At 46.9% G+C, this 19894-nt stretch overlaps 1 protein-coding gene across 1 annotated transcript in view; it reads right to left on the reverse strand.

Moving 5' to 3' along the window:
• The window catches only part of ect2l (epithelial cell transforming 2 like), a 39838-nt gene extending 20670 nt beyond the window's left edge, over positions 1-19168 (reverse strand). The window contains exons 1-5 of the mRNA XM_082955497.1: positions 18395-19168; positions 13280-13392; positions 1707-1869; positions 1314-1569; positions 262-508 (exon numbers count right to left, since the gene is read on the reverse strand). Of these exons, the coding sequence (XP_082811623.1) occupies positions 262-508; positions 1314-1569; positions 1707-1869; positions 13280-13392; positions 18395-18589 (974 nt within the window). The 5' untranslated portion in view covers positions 18590-19168. The remainder of the gene's footprint in view (positions 1-261; positions 509-1313; positions 1570-1706; positions 1870-13279; positions 13393-18394) is intronic.
• Between the last annotated feature and the right edge of the window lie 726 nt (positions 19169-19894).

Consider the following 19894-nt stretch of genomic DNA (forward strand, 5'->3'; position numbering starts at 1 on the left):
TGCACACACTTTATATAGACTTTCTTTCTACTGTATTATTGACTGTATGTATGTTTGTTTATTCCATGTGTAACTCTGTGTTGTTGTATGTGTCAAACTGCTTGCTTTATCTTGGCCAGGTCGCAGTTGTAAATGAGAACTTGTTCTCAACTAGCCTACCCGGTTAAATAAAGGTGAAATAAATACAAATAAAAAAAACACACACTGTCCCATGAACCAAACCGTTGAGGTCTATATCTATGATTGGGCAAGGCCTCTCACCCCATGGCCTGGGACCTCACATGGCTGGAGAGCTGGCTCTTCTCCAGGGTCAGAGTGGGGGTCAAGTTAAGGCTGACGTCAGGGGTTAAACAGACACGCCCCGTCCTGTCTGACAACCAGGATGGAGAGGGCTGAACGCTCCTCGTTCTCCCAGGCACCAGCCACTCTCCCTGGGGACGGCTGACCACTATTCCCCCTGGTCTGTTGCTGTTGCTCCTCCAGGCTGGTCTGGACTTCAGCGAAGCTCCTGTGGAGAACACAGAGAAAGGAGGTATCATCCACCCTGGCTGCCACCTCTGTATCTAATCCAACACAGTAATAGAGATGCTTCTATCCAAAGCCACTATCCTGGCCTCATGCTCTACCAGCTGGGTCATACAGCACCACATAACTGATCCTCTCCTCCCTCTTCTGCTCCTCTCCTCCGCTCCTCTCCTCTTCTCTCCTCCTCCACTCTCATCCTCTCCTCCACTCTCTCCTCCTCCACTCCCTCCTCTCTCCTCCTCCACTCTCTCCTCCTTCACTCTCTCCTCCACTCCCATCCTCTCCTCCACTCCCATCCTCTCCTCCACTCTCTCCTCCTCTCTCCACTCTCTCCTCCTCTCTCCACTCTCTCCTCCCTCCCACTCTCCCCTCCTCCACTCTCCCCTCCTCCACTCTCATCCTCTCCTCCTCCACTCTCATCCTCTCCTCCTTCACTCTCATCCTCCCTCTCCTCTCCTCCACTCTCTTCTCTCCTCCACTCCACTCTCTTCTCTCCTCTCCTCTCCTCTTCTCCTCCTCTCCTCCTCCACTCTTCTCTCCCCTCCTCCACTCTCTTCTCCTCCACTCTTCTCTCTTCTCCTCCACTCTCTTCTCCTCCACTCTTCTCTCTTCTCCTCCACTCTCTTCTCTCCTCTCCTCCACTCTCTTCTCTCCTCCTCCACTCTCTTCTCTCCTCCTCCACTCTCTCCTCTCTCCTCCTCCACTCTCTCCTCCAACACTCTCCTCCTCCACTCTCTCCTCTCCTCCTCTCTCATCCTCTCATCCTCCACTCTCATCCTCTCACTCACTCTTCTGCTCCTCCACTCTCTCCCTGATGGTTTGTCTGATCCTCCTCTCCCTGCGTCTCTCCTCCTCCTCCTCCCTCTCTCCTGAGCAGGGCATGTTGAGGGTGCCGTACGTTTGTGCTGCCTCTCTGGGTGTCAGCCAGTCCAGAGTGGACACACAGGATACATAGTGGCTCTTCCACCCACCATACTCTCTGTCCCCTGGATTATAGGGCAGGAACCAGCCCCGGCGCACACACCTCACCGACCAAAGACAGTCCTACGGAGAGAGGAGGTGTGTGTGTGGGGGGGGGGTGTAGAGGTCAGTTAACCTCACACACAGTACTAAAGGGAGAAAGAGGAAGAGAGAGAGAGAGGGAGGGAGCGACGGAGAGAAAACGAGCCCTAACCCCTCACCTGTTCAACCAGGACCCTCCAATGCCAGCTGACCTGTGCGGCAGAGCAGAGGTCACGAGGGGTCAGGAATGACATCACATAGAGAGACAGGAACCGTGGTAACATGGAGGTGAAGTCCACGCGCGTCACCGGCACGATCTGCATCAGCCAATCCCTGCAGGACCTTGGCTCACGGAGTCAGAGATTAGAGCCCCTCATGGGAAAAAGTACTACTGAATTACGACACAAGATCAACAGCAAACTAACAAGGTTTTTACTACTGGATTGCTATTGAGATGTGTAGGAAACCAGTGGTGTTTTATGTAACGTTAGTCATTAAAGTGGTAATGAGTGATACATTGGTGTATCTCCTGACCCCTTCTGTCTCAGCCTCCAGTATTTATGCTGCAGTAGTTTATGTGTCGGGGGGCTAGGGTCAGTCTGTCACATCTGGAGTATTTCTCTTGTCTTTTCCGGTGTCCTGTGTGAATTTAAATATGTTCTCGGAGGACCTGAGCCCGAGGACCATGCCTCAGGACTACCTGGCTTGATGGCTCCTTGCTGTCCCCAGTTCACCTGGCTGTTCTGCCTGCGGCTATGGAACCCTGACCTGTTCACCGGACGTGCTACCTGTCCCAGACCTGCTGTTTTCAACTCTCTAGAGACAGCAGGAGCGGTAGAGATACTCTCAAAGATCGGCTATGAAAAAGCCAACTGACACTTACTCTTGTGTTACTGACTTGTTGCACCCGCGACAACTACTATGATTATTATTATTTGACCATGCTGGTCATTTATGAACATTTGAACATCTAGGCCATGTGCTGTTATAATCTCCACCCGGCACAGCCAGAAGAGGACTGGCCACCCCTCATAGCCTGGTTCCTCTCTAGGTTTCTTCCTAGGTTTTGGCCTTTCTAGGGAGTTTTTCCTAGCCACCGTGCTTCTACACCTGCATTACTTGCTGTTTGGGGTTTTAGGCTGGGTTTCTGTACAGCACTTTGAGATATCAGCTGATGTAAGAAGGGCTATATAAATACATTTGATTTGATTTGATTGGGACATATATTTCCTGTTTCAATCCCTACATCATTCTTCCTTAATGACTACTGTGTAACTACTGAGCGTTTGGGTGTCAACTACTTAAAACCTACACAATTCCTACATGTTTTACTATTGAATTACTACACAATGCCTACACATTACCGCTGTATCATACTCAATTCCTACATGTTCATCACACAATAAATAAACTTACAAACTTAATTGTAATTGTTTTAATTTCATTCATTACATTTAATAAATTCATTACAACATTTTAATCCATTTGAGGCCTTGTGTTCATTCAGCTTTGACTTAAGCATCCTGATCCTCTTCCAACTCGTAACCTTTCAGAAAATATAGACGAGCACAAGAGACAACCAACTTTAAGCCATTATCAATCATCTGCTAACAGAGGTCAAAGTGCGTTTGGAAAGTATTCAGAACCCTTGACTTTTTCCACATTTTGTTACATTACATCCTCATTCAAAAAAAATAATGTTTTTAATTCGTCAATCTACACACAATACCCCATAATGACAAATGAAAAACAGGTTTTTATACATTTTTGCTAATTTATCACATTTACGTAAGTATTCAGACCCTTTACTCAGTACTTTGTTGAAGCACCTTTGGCAGTGATCACAGCCAGGAGTCTTCTTGGGTATGATGCTACAAGCTTGGCACACCTGTATTTGGGGAGTTTCTCCCATTCGTCTCTGTAGATCCTCTCAAGCGCTGTCAGGTTGGATGGAGTGTCGCAGCTATTTTCAGGTCTCTCAAGAGATGTTCGATCAGGTTCAAGTCCGGGCTCTGGCTGGGCTACTCAAGGACATTCACAGTCTTGTCCCGAAGCCACTCTTGCGTTGTCTTGGCTGTGTGCTTAGGGTCGATGTCCTGTTGGAAGGTGAACCTTCACCCCCAGTCTGAGTTCCTGAGAGCTCTGGAGTAGGTTTTCATCAAGGATCTCTCTGTACTTTGCTCCATTAATCTTTCCCTCGATCCTGACTAGTTTCCCAGTCCCTGCTGCTGAAAAACATCCCCACAGCATGATGCTGCCACCACCATCCTTAGGGATGGTGCCAGGTTGGTGCTAGGTTTCCTCCAGGCGTGACACTTTGAAATCTTTGACCTGAATGCCATCTTGGTTTCATCAGATCAGAGAATCTTGTTTCACATGGTCTCAGAGTCCTTTAGGTGACTTTTAGCAAACTCCTTGCGAGCTGCCATGTGCATTTTACTGAGGAATGTCTTCCGTCTGGCCACTCTACCATAAAGGCATGATTGGTGGAGTGCTGCAGAGATGGTTGTCCTTCTGGAAGGTTCTCCCATATCTGGAGTTCTGTCAGAGTGACCATTGGGTTCTTGGTCACCTCCCTGACCAAGGCCCTTTTCCCCCGATTGTTCAGTTTGGCCAGGTGGCCAGCTCTATGAAGAGTCTTCGTGGTTCCAAATTTCTCCATTTAAGAATCCATCAGGTTGAAGGAATTGTCTACATGGCCACCGTGTTCTTGGGGACCTTCAATGCTTGCAGAATTTTTTTGGTACCCTTCCCCAGATCTGTGCCTCGACACAATCCTGTCATCGGTGCTCTATGGACAATTCCTTCAACCTGATGGATTCTGTTAAAATGTAACATGTTTCAAGTTAAACTGTAGTTTGTTTTGTATCCTGTTTAGTGAATGATTACTGTGAGTATTAATAGAGTTTAGACCATGAAATTGTGTGTATGCTAATTTAAAAAAGGTTGACCTAAATCAGATAATTGCCTAGGATCAGAGAGAAGGGTCAGGCCCAGAATGAAGATGGACGGGTTGTGATTCTGACTTCTAGCTAGACAAAGAGAGGACCATGGACATTCCACAGGGGAAAGGAGGGAAACTCATTGGGGTAATAAAAGGTATAGCTGGGGAGGTGACGCCTATAAGGGAAGAGTATATAATGTGTTATGAGCTTTCTAAATGTATGCACTCAGCTGACTGTATCCTTGGTATTAAACACTTGAAACTTCTCTTGAGCTTTTGGTCTCAATTCCTTATTGCAAAGAGGTTCCAATAGCATTTTTCTTTTTAACAGACCTCATGGCTTGGTTTTTGCTCTGACATGCACTGTCTACTGTGGGACCTTATATAGACAGGTGTGTACCTTTCCAAATCATGTCCAATCAATAGAATTTACCACAGGTGGACTCCAATCAAGTTGTAGAAACATCTCAAGGATGATCAATGGAAACAGGATGCACCTGAGCTCAATTTCGAGTCTCATAGCAAAGTGTCTGAATACTTACGTAAATAAGGTATTACTGTTTTTTATATATACACACACATTTGAAAAATTTCAAAAAAACCTGTGTTTGCGATTATGGGGTATTGTGTGTAGATTGATGAGAAAAAAGAAATTATTTAATTGATTTTAGAAGAAGGCTGTAACGTAACAAAATGTGGAAAAAGTCAAGGGGTCTGAATACTTTCCGAATGCACTGTAAGACAACACAATCTTACCAACAATGGCCTCCAGTCTTATGTCAAGGGCCTCCTTGGCAACAGGTCAAAAGAGGTAAGTAGAATGGGTAAGTATATTAACATGAAAATACTGTACATTTGCATACAAACACACACACTTATGCATGCATGATGAAAACAGAGGCTATATAGCACAGGAGGTTGGTGGCAACCTTAATTAGGGAGGACAGGCTCGTGGTAATGGCTGAGTTCCATCTGTTTGATGCCATTCCATTCGCTAATTTCCAGCCGTTATTTATGAGCCGTCCTCCACTCAGCAGCCTCCACTGTTACATAGGAACATTTCAATGGGGCTAGCAAACAGCTAGGCTAAACACAATATATCTCTATGAAAAACGGCTAAGACCATTTGGCTAGCAATCTTTTTGATGTGGTAACAAGTTATATAAACGGCTAAACAATGACATGACAGAATTCATATAACATAAAGGAAAGTTAAACTTACAGATGGTGCCAGCATAATTAGGGTTATGAAAGACAGGATGGCAAAGGATGGAAAATGATTACATTCGGGATTGTCAAACAGTAGCTAGCTAACAACGACCAACTACTTCCTATTTTGTCTTCTTCGGTGGTCAAGAGCACAGGAAGTGCAGCCACGAGCTGCCAAACTCTACTGATCACTACTGAAAAACTGGTGTAGTCTGCCTGTAGTGTTTTGACTACTTATTCACAAAACAAACAAGTAGTAAAAATCTCTACATGATTACTACTGGAAACACTACTATTTTCCCTCTGAAAACCACAAAACTCTACTTGTGTATCTTGAGTATACTGCATAAAACTACACATTCACTAGAGAACACCTACACATCTCTAAATAGTCACTACCGCATGAATAGGTTGTGTGCAGTAATTCAGTAGTACTTTTACATGAGGGAGATTCAGTAGTACTTTTACATGAGGGAGACGAGAACACCAAAACACCAGGGATGTGTGTTAATTCTGTACACTGATATAACGAAGTGAGCTGATTCCCTTGTCCCCTGCATATATATGGGGTCTATTTAACTATAGCCTAGGACTATCTATCTATCTATCTATCTATCCATACATCCATACATACATTACATACACTGCTCAAAAAAATAAATGGAACACTTAAACAACACATCCTAGATCTGAATGAAAGAAATAATCTTATTAAATACTTTTTTCTTTACATAGTTGAATGTGCTGACAACAAAATCACATAAAAATAATCAATGGAAATCCAATTTATCAACCCATGGAGGTCTGGATTTGGAGTCACACTCAAAATGAAAGTGGAAAACCACACTACAGGCTGATCCAACTTTGATGTAATGTCCTTAAAACAAGTCAAAATGAGGCTCAGTAGTGTGTGTGGCCTCCACGTGCCTGTATGACCTCCCTACAACGCCTGGGCATGCTCCTGATGAGGTGGCGGATGGTCTCCTGAGGGATCTCCTCCCAGGCCTGGACTAAAGCATCCGCCAACTCCTGGACAGTCTGTGGTGCAACGTGGCGTTGGTAGATGGAGCGAGACATGATGTCCCAGATGTGCTCAATTGGATTCAGGTCTGGGGAACGGGCGGGCCAGTCCATAGCATCAATGCCTTCCTCTTGCAGGAACTGCTGACACACTCCAGCCACATGAGGTCTAGCATTGTCTTGCATTAGGAGGAACCCAGGGCCAACCGCACCAGCATATGGTCTCACAAGGGGTCTGAGGATCTCATCTCGGTACCTAATGGCAGTCAGGCTACCTCTGGCGAGCACATGGAGGGCTGCGCGGCTCCCCAAAGAAATGCCACCCCACACCATGACTGACCTACCGCCAAACCGGTCATGCTGGAGGATATTGCAGGCAGCAGAACGTTCTCCACGGCGTCTCCAGACTCTGTCACGTCTGTCACGTGCTCAGTGTGAACCTGCTTTCATCTGTGAAGAGCACAGGGCGCCAGTGGCAAATTTGCCAATCTTGGTGTTCTCTGGCAAATGCCAAACGTCCTGCACGGTGTTGGGCTGTAAGCACAACCCCCACCTGTGGACGTCGGGCCATCATACCACCCTCATGGAGTCTGTTTCTGACCGTTTGAGCAGACACATGCACATTTGTGGCCTGCTGGAGGTCATTTTGCAGGGCTCTGGCAGTGCGCCTCCTGCTCCTCCTTGCACAAAGGCAGAGGTAGCGGTCCTGCTGCTGGGTTGTTGCCCTCCTACGGCCTCCCCACGTCTCCTGATGTACTGGCCTGTCTCCTGGTAGCGCCTCCATGCTCTGGACACTACGCTGACAGACACAGCAAACCTTCTTGCCACAGCTCGCATTGATGTGCCATCCTGGATGAGCTGCACTACCTGAGTCACTTGTGTGGGTTGTAGACTCCGTCTCATGCTACCACTAGAGTGAAAGCACCGCCAGCATTCAAAAGTGACCAAAACATCAGCCAGGAAGCATAGGAACTGAGAAGTGGTCTGTGGTCCCCACCTGCAGAACCACTCCTTTATTGGGGGTGTCTTGCTAATTGCCTATAATTTCCACCTGTTGTCTATTCCATTTGCACAACAGCATGTGAAATTTATTGTCAATCAGTGTTGCTTCCTAAGTGGACAGTTTGATTTCACAGAAGTGTGATTGACTTGGAGTTACATTGTGTTGTTTAAGTGTTCCCTTTATTTTTTTGAGATATATATATATACACACACATACACACACACACACTATAGGACTAGTAGATGGGACTATTTGAGCAGACAGACAGCCTGTTCAATATACAGGGCTGTTATATACAGTACATACAAAGAGATATATATATTTATTTATTTATTTATTTGGGTTTTTAACCAAGGAACGCATTTGTTCTCTGCTTTACTGTTTGAACTCCCATCATGGCTGTCATCTATTTTGTTAATTCATTTTCCTGTAAAGTGACATCGTGTTGCATCTGTGTCTGAAATGTGCTGTATAAATAAAGTTTGATTTGATTTGCAGTGTCTGCTGGTGTGATTAATTTCTCACAAGAGTAAAGTATTCAACGGTGGTGCTAATGTAAACGAGCAAGCTTATAGCGGCGATAAAATATTGCAGCACCGTGAACAGCGACAGAATAGGACCCCGATATTAGTAGACTTTCATAAGCACAAGACAGTGAAAAGTGGCCTTCTCAGATGAAGCTGAAAGGCACACCGAGGTAACACTACTTAAATGGTAAAGAGAAGCCCCTGATATTGACAATAATTTAAATTACTATTTCACTAAAGTGGAACAACTCAGAAGTTAAATGACAACACTGAACAGTGAACGAACCATCAAGCAGGGAATGCGTCAATACAGGACTAAAATCAAATCCTACTATACCGGCTCTGATGCTCGTCGGATGTGGCATGGCTTGAAAACTATTACGGACTACAAAGGGAAACCCAGCCCCGAGCTTCCCAGTTATACAAGCCTACCAGACGAGCTAAATGCCTTTTATGCTCGCTTCGAGGTAAGCAACACTGAAGGATGCACGAGAGCACCAGCTGTTCTAGATGACTGTGTGATAACGCTCTCAGTAGCCGATGTGGGCAAGACCTTTAACCTGTTAGGGCTAGGGGGCAGCATTGACACGGCTGGATAAAAAACATACCCGATTTAATCTGGTTACCACTCCTACTCAGTAACTAAAATATGCATATACTTATTACATATGGATAGAAAACACCCTAAATTTTCTAAAACTGTTTGAATGGTGTCTGTGAGTATAACAGAACTCAAATGGCAGGTCAAAACCTGAGAGATTCCTTTACAGGAAGTGGCCTGTCTGACCATTTCTGGAACTTCTTTGCCATCTCTATCATTTACTAAGGATCTCTGCTCTAACGTGACACTTCCCACGTCGTCCATAGGCTCTCAGAGCCCGGGAAAAAAGAGAATGTCGTCATTCCAGCCCCAGGCTGAAACACATTATCGCCTTTCTCAAGTGGCCCATCAAGAGACACTAGCTTATGCGCGTGACCCCGACCGCCCCCGCCTTTGGGATTTTTTCCTCTGTTTGCCGAAAAGGAGATTCCCTGTCGGAATTTTATCGCTTTTCTACGAGAAAAATGACGTAAAAATTGATTTTAAACAGCGGTTGACATGCTTCGACGTACGGCAATTGAATACTTTGAATTTTATTGTCAGGAATTGCGCCAAGCGCGCGACACTTCTTTACTATTTCGGATAGTGTCTGGAACGCACGAACAAAACGCCGCTATTCGGATATAACGATGGATTATTTTGGACCAAACCAACATTTGTTATTGAAGTAGACGTCCTGGGTGTGCATTCTGACGAAGACAACAAAAGGTAATGACATTTTTATAATAGTAAATATGATTATGGTGAGTGCTAAACTTGCCGGGTGTCTAAATAGCGAGCCCGTGATGCCTGGGCTATGTACTTAGAATATTGCAAAATGTGCTTTCACCAAAAAGCTATTTTAAAATCGGACATATCGAGTGCATAGAGGAGGTCTGTATCTATAATTCTTAAAATAATTGTTATGCTTTTTGTGAACGTTTATCGTGAGTAATTTAGTAAAATGTTAGCGAATTCCCCGTAAGTTTGCGGGGGGTATGCTAGTTCTGAACGTCACATGCTAATGTAAAAAGCTGGTTTTTGATATAAATATGAACTTGATTGAACAAAACATGCATGTATTGTATAACATAATGTCCTAGGGTTGTCATCTGATGAAGATCATCAAAGGTGAGTGCTGCATTTAGCTGTCTTCTGGGTTTTGGTGACATTATATGCTGGCTTGAAAAATGGGTGTCTGATTATTTCTGGCTTGGTACTCTGCTGACATAATCTAATGTTTTGCTTTCGTTGTAAAGCCTTTTTGAAATCGGACAGTGTGGTTAGATTAACGAGAGTCTTATCTTTAAATGGCTGTAAAATAGTCATATGTTTGAGAAATTGAAGTAATATGATTTTGAAGATTTTGAAAATCGCGCCACAGGATGGCAGTGGCTGTTACGTAGGTGGGACGAATTCGTCCCGCCGGTCCCATAGAGGTTAAACAGGTCAACATTGACAAAACCGCGGGGCCAGACGGATTACCAGGACATTTACTCAAAGCATGCGCGGAACAACTGGCAAGTGTCTTCACTGACATTTTCAACCTCTCCCTGACCGAGTCTGTAATACATACATGTTTCAAGCAGACCACCAGAGTCCCTGTGCCCAAGGAAGCGAAGGTAACCTGCCCAAATGATTACCGGCCCGTAGCACTCGGTAGCCATGAAGTGCTTTGAAAGGCTGGTGGCTCACATCAACAGCATCCTCCCGGATACCCTAGACCGACTCCAATTCGCATTCTGCACCAACAGATCCACAGATGACGCAATCTCAATTGCACTCCACACTGCCCTTTCCCACCTGGACAAAAGGAACACCTATGTGAGAATGCTGTTCATTGACTACAGCTCAGCGTTCAACACCATAGTGCCCACGAAGCTCATCAGTAAGCTAAGGACCCTGGAACTAAACACCTCCCTCTGCAACTGGATCCTAGACTTCCTGACAGGCCACCCCCAGGTGGCAAGGGTAGGCAACAACATGTTTGCCATGCTGATCCTCAACATTGGGGCCCCTCAGGGGTGTGTACTTAGTCCCCTCCTGTACTCCCTGTTCACCCATGACTGCGTGGCCAAACACGACTTCAACACTATCATTAAGTTTACTGACGACATAAAAGTGGTAGGCCTGATCACAGACAATGAGACAGCCAATAGGGAGGAGGTCAGAAAACTGGCAGTGTGGTGCCAGGATAACAACCTCTCCCTCAATGTGAGCAAGACAAAAGGAGCTGATCATAGACTACAGGAAAAGGCGGGCCGAACAGACCCCCATTAACATCAATGGGGCTGTAGTGGAGCGGGTCGAGAGATTCAAGTTCCTTGGTGTCCACATCACCAACAAACTATCATGGTCCAAACACACCAAGACAGTCGTGAAGAGGGTACGACAAAACCTTTTCCCCCTCAGGAGACTGAGAAGATTTGGTATGGGTCCCCAGATCCACAAAAAGTTCTACAGCTGCACCATCGAGAGCATCCTGACTGGTTGCATCACTGCCTGGTATGGCAACTGCTCGGCATCTGACCGTAAGGCGCTGCAGAGGGTAGTGCGTACTGCCCAGTACATCACTGGGGCTAAGCTTCCTGCCATCCAGGACCTATATAATAGGAGGTGTCAGAGGAAAGCCCATAAAATTGTCAGAGACTCCAGTCACCCAAGACATAGACTGTTTTCTCTGCTACCGCACGACAAGTGGTACCGGAGCGCCAAGACTTGGGACTAAAAGGCTTCTTAACAGCTTCTACCTCCAAGCCATAAGACTGCTGAACAATTAATCAAATGGCCACCGGACTATTTACATTGACCCCGTCCCCCCTCCATTTGTTTTGTACACTGCTGCTACTCGCTGTTTATTATCTAAGCATAGTCACTTCACCCCTACCTACATGCACAAATTACCTCAACTAACCTGTACCCCCGCACACTGACTTGGTATCGGTACTCCCTGTATATTGCCTCGTCGTTATGTTACTTTTTACTTTTATTTATTTGGTAAATATTTTCTTAACTCTTCTTGAACTGCACTGTTGGTTAAGGGCTTGTAAGTAAGCATTTCACGGTAAGGTCTACACTTGCTTTATTCGGCACATGTGACAAATAACGTTTGATTTGATTTCCCATCTGTACAAAAGGAAAACGTATGTGAGAAGGCTCTTCATTGACTACAGCTCAGCGTTCAACACCGTAGTGCCCTCCATGCTCACCACTAAGCTATGGACCCTGGGTATGAACATCTCCCTCTGCAACTGGATCCCGGACTTCCTGACGAGCCGCACCCAGGTGACAGATGATTGGTTAAAATTCATGGATAATAAGATGATAGTTGGAGCTGTAGTGTTATATTTCAGTGCATCCTTTGATGTAATTGATCATAAATTGTTATAGAAGAAACTTACTTGCTATGACTTTACATGACCTGCCATTACATGGTTGAAGAGTTAATTATCCAACAGAACCCAGAAAGTGTTCTTCAATGAAAGCTTCTTTAAAATCAGATATGTACAGTGCGGTGTCCCTCAGGGCAGTTGCCTTGGGCCGTTACCATTCTCTATTTTTGTTTTTTAAATTATTTTTTACAAATTATTTGCCACTGGTCTGACACAAAGCTAGAATGATTATGTATGTGGATGATTCCACATACTGAAATTCTAAATAAGGAGTTACAGTCAGTATCAGAACGGGTGATTAATAAATAAACTGGTCTTAAACAAATCTAAAATCATTGGCTTTGGTGTAAAACATTCCCTAAGACCACAATTGGAGTTGTGCATAAAGAGTGTGACCATTGAGCAACTTGAGGAAGCTAAACTCCTAGGTATAACATTGGATGGTCAATTAGCATGGTCAAGTCACATTGACAGAACAGCATGCCTTGCCCTTAACTGCACATACAGAACTAACAACATGCCAGTCTTTCCTGGTTGAGAGTTGACGAGAGATGAACTGCTTCTCTTCTAGATTTAATGAGAAATGTTACTGTGATGAAAATCTCAGATTGAGCTGAATGTTATTGATTGTGCAGACAAACACCCATACATACCCCACAAGACATGCCACCATGGGTCTCTTCACAGTCCCCATGTCCAAAACGAATTCACGGCAACCCATAGTATTATACAGAGTCATGATCGCATGGAACTCCCATCTCCAATTACTCAAGCAAACAGCAAAATTACCTTTTAAAAAAATGATTAAACAACATTTCATAGCACGGCAGGGACTGTGAGGGGACCCACACACACACGACACTAACACAATATTTGTTTATTTTTTATTATTGTTTGTATATCATTGTATTTGAAATGTTTGTGACGGTCCATGTCTATCAGTGTATCAGTGTTTTGTTACTTGTCATATTTTGTGTTTTTTTTGTGGACCCCAGGAAGAGTAGCTGCTGCTTCTACAAAAGCTAATGGGGATCCAGATAAACCATAACAATAGGCCTGTCTGTCAGAAGTGCTTACTTGAGCTGGGAGTTGGAGCATTGTGACAGCAGAGCCTGGAGGAAGAGTTCTCTCTGGCGGTCAGTCCAAAGGTCAAACCAGTGAAACACCAGGGTCGTCCGCTCCTCAAACAACTGACACATCATAGAAAAAGATGTAGGCTACATTAACTTACATGTATCTTTATGCTCACAAACCAACACACACCCCCCTACCCGGAGACACACACACCCACCCACACAGCCTACCCCGAGACACACACACCCACCCACACAGCCTACCCCGAGGCAGACACACACACACCCTACCCCGAGACAGACACACACACACACACACAGCCTACCCCGAGACAGACACACACACACACACAGCCTACCCCGAGACACACACACACACACAGCCTACCCCGAGGCACACACACACACACAGCCTACCCCGAGACACACACACACACACACACACACACACACACACACACACAGCCTACCCAGAGACACACACACAGCCTACCCAGAGACACACACACACACACACACACAGCCTACCCAGAGACACACACACACACACACACAGCCTACCCAGAGACACACACACACCACACACACACACACACACACACACACACACAGCCTACCCAGAGACACACACACACACACAGCCTACCCAGAGACACACACACACACACACACAGCCTACCCAGAGACACACACACACACACACACACACACACACACACACACACACACAGCCTACCCAGAGACACACACACACACACAGCCTACCCAGAGACACACACACACACACACACAGCCTACCCAGAGACACACACACACAGCCTACCCAGAGACACACACACACAGCCTACCCAGAGACACACACACACACACAGCCTACCCAGAGACACACACACACACACAGCCTACCCAGAGACACACACACACACACAGCCTACCCAGAGACACACACACACACACACACACACACACACACACACACACACACACACGCCTACCCCGAGACACACACACAGCCTACCCCGAGACACACACACACACACACTACCCAGCCACACACCCGACACACACACACTACCCAGCACCACGCACGACACACACACACACACAGCCTACCCAGAGACACACACACACACACACACAGCCTACCCAGAGAAACACACACACACACACACACAGCCTACCCAGAGAAACACACACACACACACACAGCCTACCCAGAGACACACACACACACACACACACACAGCCTACCCAGAGACACACACACGCCTACCCCGAGACACACACACACGCCTACCCCGAGACACACACACACACACACACACTACCCAGACACACACACACTACCCAGACACACACACACACACACACACTACCCAGAGAGACACACACACACTACCCAGAGAGACACACACACACACACACAGCCTACCCAGAGAAACACACACACACACACACAGCCTACCCAGAGACACACACACACACACACACAGCACACCCAGCCTACCCAGACACACACACACACACACACACAGCCTACCCAGAGCCACACACACACACACACACACAGCCTACCCAGAGACACACACACACACACAGCCTACCCAGAGACACACACACAAACACACACCCACACAGCCTACCCCGTGGCACACACACACACACACACACCCACACAGCCTACCCCGAGACACACACACACACACACACACAGCCTACCCCGAGCACACACACACACACACACACACACACACACACACACACAGCCTACCCCGCGACACACACACACAGCCTACCCCGACACACACACACACACCCACACAGCCTACCCCGAGAAACACACATACAGCCTACCCCGAGACACACACACACACACACCCACACAGCCTACCCCGAGACACACACACACACACCCACACAGCCTACCCCGAGACACACACACCCACCTAGCCTACCCCGAGACACACACACACCCACCCACCAGCCTACCCCGAGACACACACACACACTACCCAGACACACACACACACACACACACTACCCAGACACACTACCCAGACACACACACACACACACACACACCCAGAGACACACACACACACACACACTACCCAGAGACACACACACACACACACACACACTACCCAGAGACACACACACACACACACACTACCCAGAGACAGACACACACACACACACTACCCAGAGACACACACACACACACACACACCCAGAGCACACACACACACACACACACACACTACCCAGAGACACACACACACACACTACCCAGAGACAGACACACACACACACACACACTACCCAGAGACACACACACACACACACACACTACCCAGAGCACACACACACACACACACACACTACCCAGAGACACACACACACACACACACACTACCCAGAGACACACACACACACACACACACTACCCAGAGACACACACACACACACACACACACAGACTACCCAGAGACACACACACACACACACACACACACACTACCCAGAGACACACACACACACACACTACCCAGAGACAGACACACACACACACACACACTACCCAGAGACACACACACACACACTACCCAGAGACAGACACACACACACACACACTACCCAGAGACAGACACACACACACACACACTACCCAGAGACAGACACACACACACACACACTACCCAGAGACACACACACACACACACACACACACACTACCCAGAGACACACACACACACACACTACCCAGAGACACACTACCCAGAGACACACACACACTACCCAGAGACACACTACCCAGAGACACACACACACTACCCAGAGACACACACACACTACCCAGAGACACACACACACTACCCAGAGACACACACACACTACCCAGAGACACACACACACACACACACACACACACACTACCCAGACACACACACACACACACTACCCAGAGACAGACACACACACACACACACTACCCAGAGACAGACACACACACACACACTACCCAGAGACACACACACACACACACACACACACACTACCCAGAGACACACACACACACACACACACACACACTACCCAGAGACACACACACACACACACTACCCAGAGACACACACACACACACACTACCCAGAGACAGACACACACACACACTACCCAGAGACACACACACACACACTACCCAGAGACAGACACACACACACACACACACTACCCAGAGACAGACACACACACACACACACACTACCCAGAGACAGACACACACACACACACACACTACCCAGAGACAGACACACACACACACACTACCCAGAGACACACACACACACACACACTACCCAGAGACACACTACCCAGAGACACACACACACTACCCAGAGACACACACACACTACCCAGAGACACACACACACTACCCAGAGACACACACACACACACACACACACACACACACACACACACACACACACACACACACTACCCAGAGACAGACACACACACACACTACCCAGAGACAGACACACACACACACACACACTACCCAGAGACAGACACACACACACACACACACACTACCCAGAGACAGACACACACACACACACTACCCAGAGACACACACACACACACACACTACCCAGAGACACACACACACACTACCCAGAGACACACACACACACACACACACACACACACTACCCAGAGACACACACACACACACACACTACCCAGAGACACACACACACACACACTACCCAGAGACAGACACACACACACACTACCCAGAGACAGACACACACACACACTACCCAGAGACAGACACACACACACACACACACTACCCAGAGACAGACACACACACACACACACACACTACCCAGAGACAGACACACACACACACACACACTACCCAGAGACAGACACACACACACACACACACTACCCAGAGACAGACACACACACACACACACACTACCCAGAGACAGACACACACACACACACTACCCAGAGACACACACACACACACACTACCCAGAGACACACTACCCAGAGACACACACACACTACCCAGAGACACACTACCCAGAGACACACACACACTACCCAGAGACACACACACACTACCCAGAGACACACACACACTACCCAGAGACACACACACACACACACACACACTACCCAGACACACACACACACACACACACTACCCAGAGACACACACACACACACACAACCCAGAGACACACACACACACACACACACTACCCAGACACACACACACACTACCCAGAGACACACACACACACACACACACTACCCAGAGACACACACACACACACACACACACACACACACTACCCAGAGACACACACACACACACACACACACACACTACCCAGAGACACACACACACACACACACACACACTACCCAGAGACACACACACACACACACACACACACACACACACTACCCAGAGACACACACACACACACACTACCCAGAGACACACACACACACACACACTACCCAGAGACACACACACACACACACACACACACACTACCCAGAGACACACACACACTACCCAGAGACACACACACACTACCCAGAGACACACACACACTACCCAGAGACACACACACACACACACACACACACACACACACACACACACACTACCCAGAGACACACACACACACACACACACAGTCTACCGAGACACGAGCATAGCCCAAGGGGCTTGAAGCAATGGGTCAGCTGGCCCCAGAGTAATTGTGCTCAAGGGCACAATGGCAGGGTCGCAGAATGCTTCTTTTTTTCGTTGCAAAAATATAGTAGCCTAGAATGAATAGATGTACAAATTATATGGGATTTTGTGGCTCAGTTGGTAGAGCATGGTGCTACCAACGCTGGGTTATGGGTTCGATTCCCACAGGGCACCAGTACAAAAATGCATGCACTCACTACTGTAAGTCACCTCTTCTAAATTTCTCAAATGTAAATATGTTTTCGTAAGGAAGATCAAGGTGGTGGAAAACCATGACAAAAAGAAAAGGAGAAAGGAAAATGATTGCCTGTCTTCTCTCACTTGGCTGACCTGGTGGTTGGAGGTCTTGTTCGTGATGGGGGTCCAGGCACTGAAGTGGGTGTTGGCTGTCCCTGTGACCGAGCTGCGATGCCTCAGGGCCGACCGGGGTTGGTAGTCTGTCCCGCTCAGTTGCCACTGTGTCACGCTGTGAGGACCTGCGTTAGGACCAGGACTGGACCGAATGGTCAGATCCACGGATGTCATTTTATGGGTGATTTGGGCCAGTTGAGGATACTACCCCACTACGCTCTGTTTCATTTAAATCGATAGCCTACTTGTGGGTAGCCTTTTATATGCGATTGTTTGTGTGGTTCAAATTCAGTCTTTTAACAAAGTGCGGTAAAATCTTCTTCAGTCAATAGTCCAGTTAAAAACGTGATAATACAATGATACAGCGGTGATAATTTACCTGCGTTTCAAAACTGGCCGGTCAAGGAGGTCCTATGCAATGTAATTTCTAAAATTATTACAATGTATTAACCTACTCTCCTTCCTCACAATTCCTCCCTCTCCCTGCCCGGTCTCCTTAGAGACGGAATAACAAAAACAAGAGCACAAGGCGCATGCAGCATTCCCACACACACCCCCACGGCAGCGGTCCCTGTTCACCGACCTTCTCATCCAATGGGTTCTGAAGAGGTGACAAGAACGGACACGAGGAATACATATCAGATTCGGAGTGTCGGGTTCCTACAGTGGGCCCGACACTCCGTGACAGAGGCTTTGGTTACCGAGTAGTCTAGGCTGCTTGGTCAACAGGATCGGCCTGTGAACTGCACATGATCTGATCTGTCACGGATAGGTTACGACACAAACAATCATTTGCTGAAATACATTACTTGTGGGCGCAGCAAAAGTAAGTGGACATTATTTCCCATGAAGGGAATTTCAAGTCATGGACATTATTAAGATGTGCACAAAGAGTATCACCAGGTGAAAACATACATTATTTATTTAAACCTTTAACTAGGTTAAGAACTAATTCTTATTTACAATGAAGGCCTACCAAAAGGCCTCCTGCGGGGATGGGGGCTGGGATTAGAATGTTTCATTTGTAATTACATGTTTTGTTTTTTAATATAGGAAAAAACACAGACAAGAGATCTAAGACAACACAGCATGGTAGCAACACAACAGCATGGTAGCAACACAACATAACACAGCATGGTAGCAACACAACATAACACAGCATGGTAGCAACACAACATAACACAGCATGGTAGCAACACAACAACACAACATGGTAGCAACACAACACGACAACATGGTAGCAACAACATGGTAGAAACACAACAGCATGGTAGAAACACAACATGGTAGCCCACAACAGGAGCAACACAACATGGTAGCAACAATAACACAGCATGGTAGCAACACAACATGGTAGAAGACAACAGCATGGTAGAAACACAACAAAACAGCATGGTAGCAGAACAACACAGCATGGTAGCTGCACAAAACATGGTACAAACATTTTTGGGCACAGACAACAGCACAAAGGGCAAGAAG

Source organism: Salmo salar, chromosome 09, assembly GCF_965601325.2.
Source record: "Salmo salar chromosome 09, fSalSal1, whole genome shotgun sequence".
Lineage (NCBI taxonomy): Eukaryota > Metazoa > Chordata > Actinopteri > Salmoniformes > Salmonidae > Salmo > Salmo salar.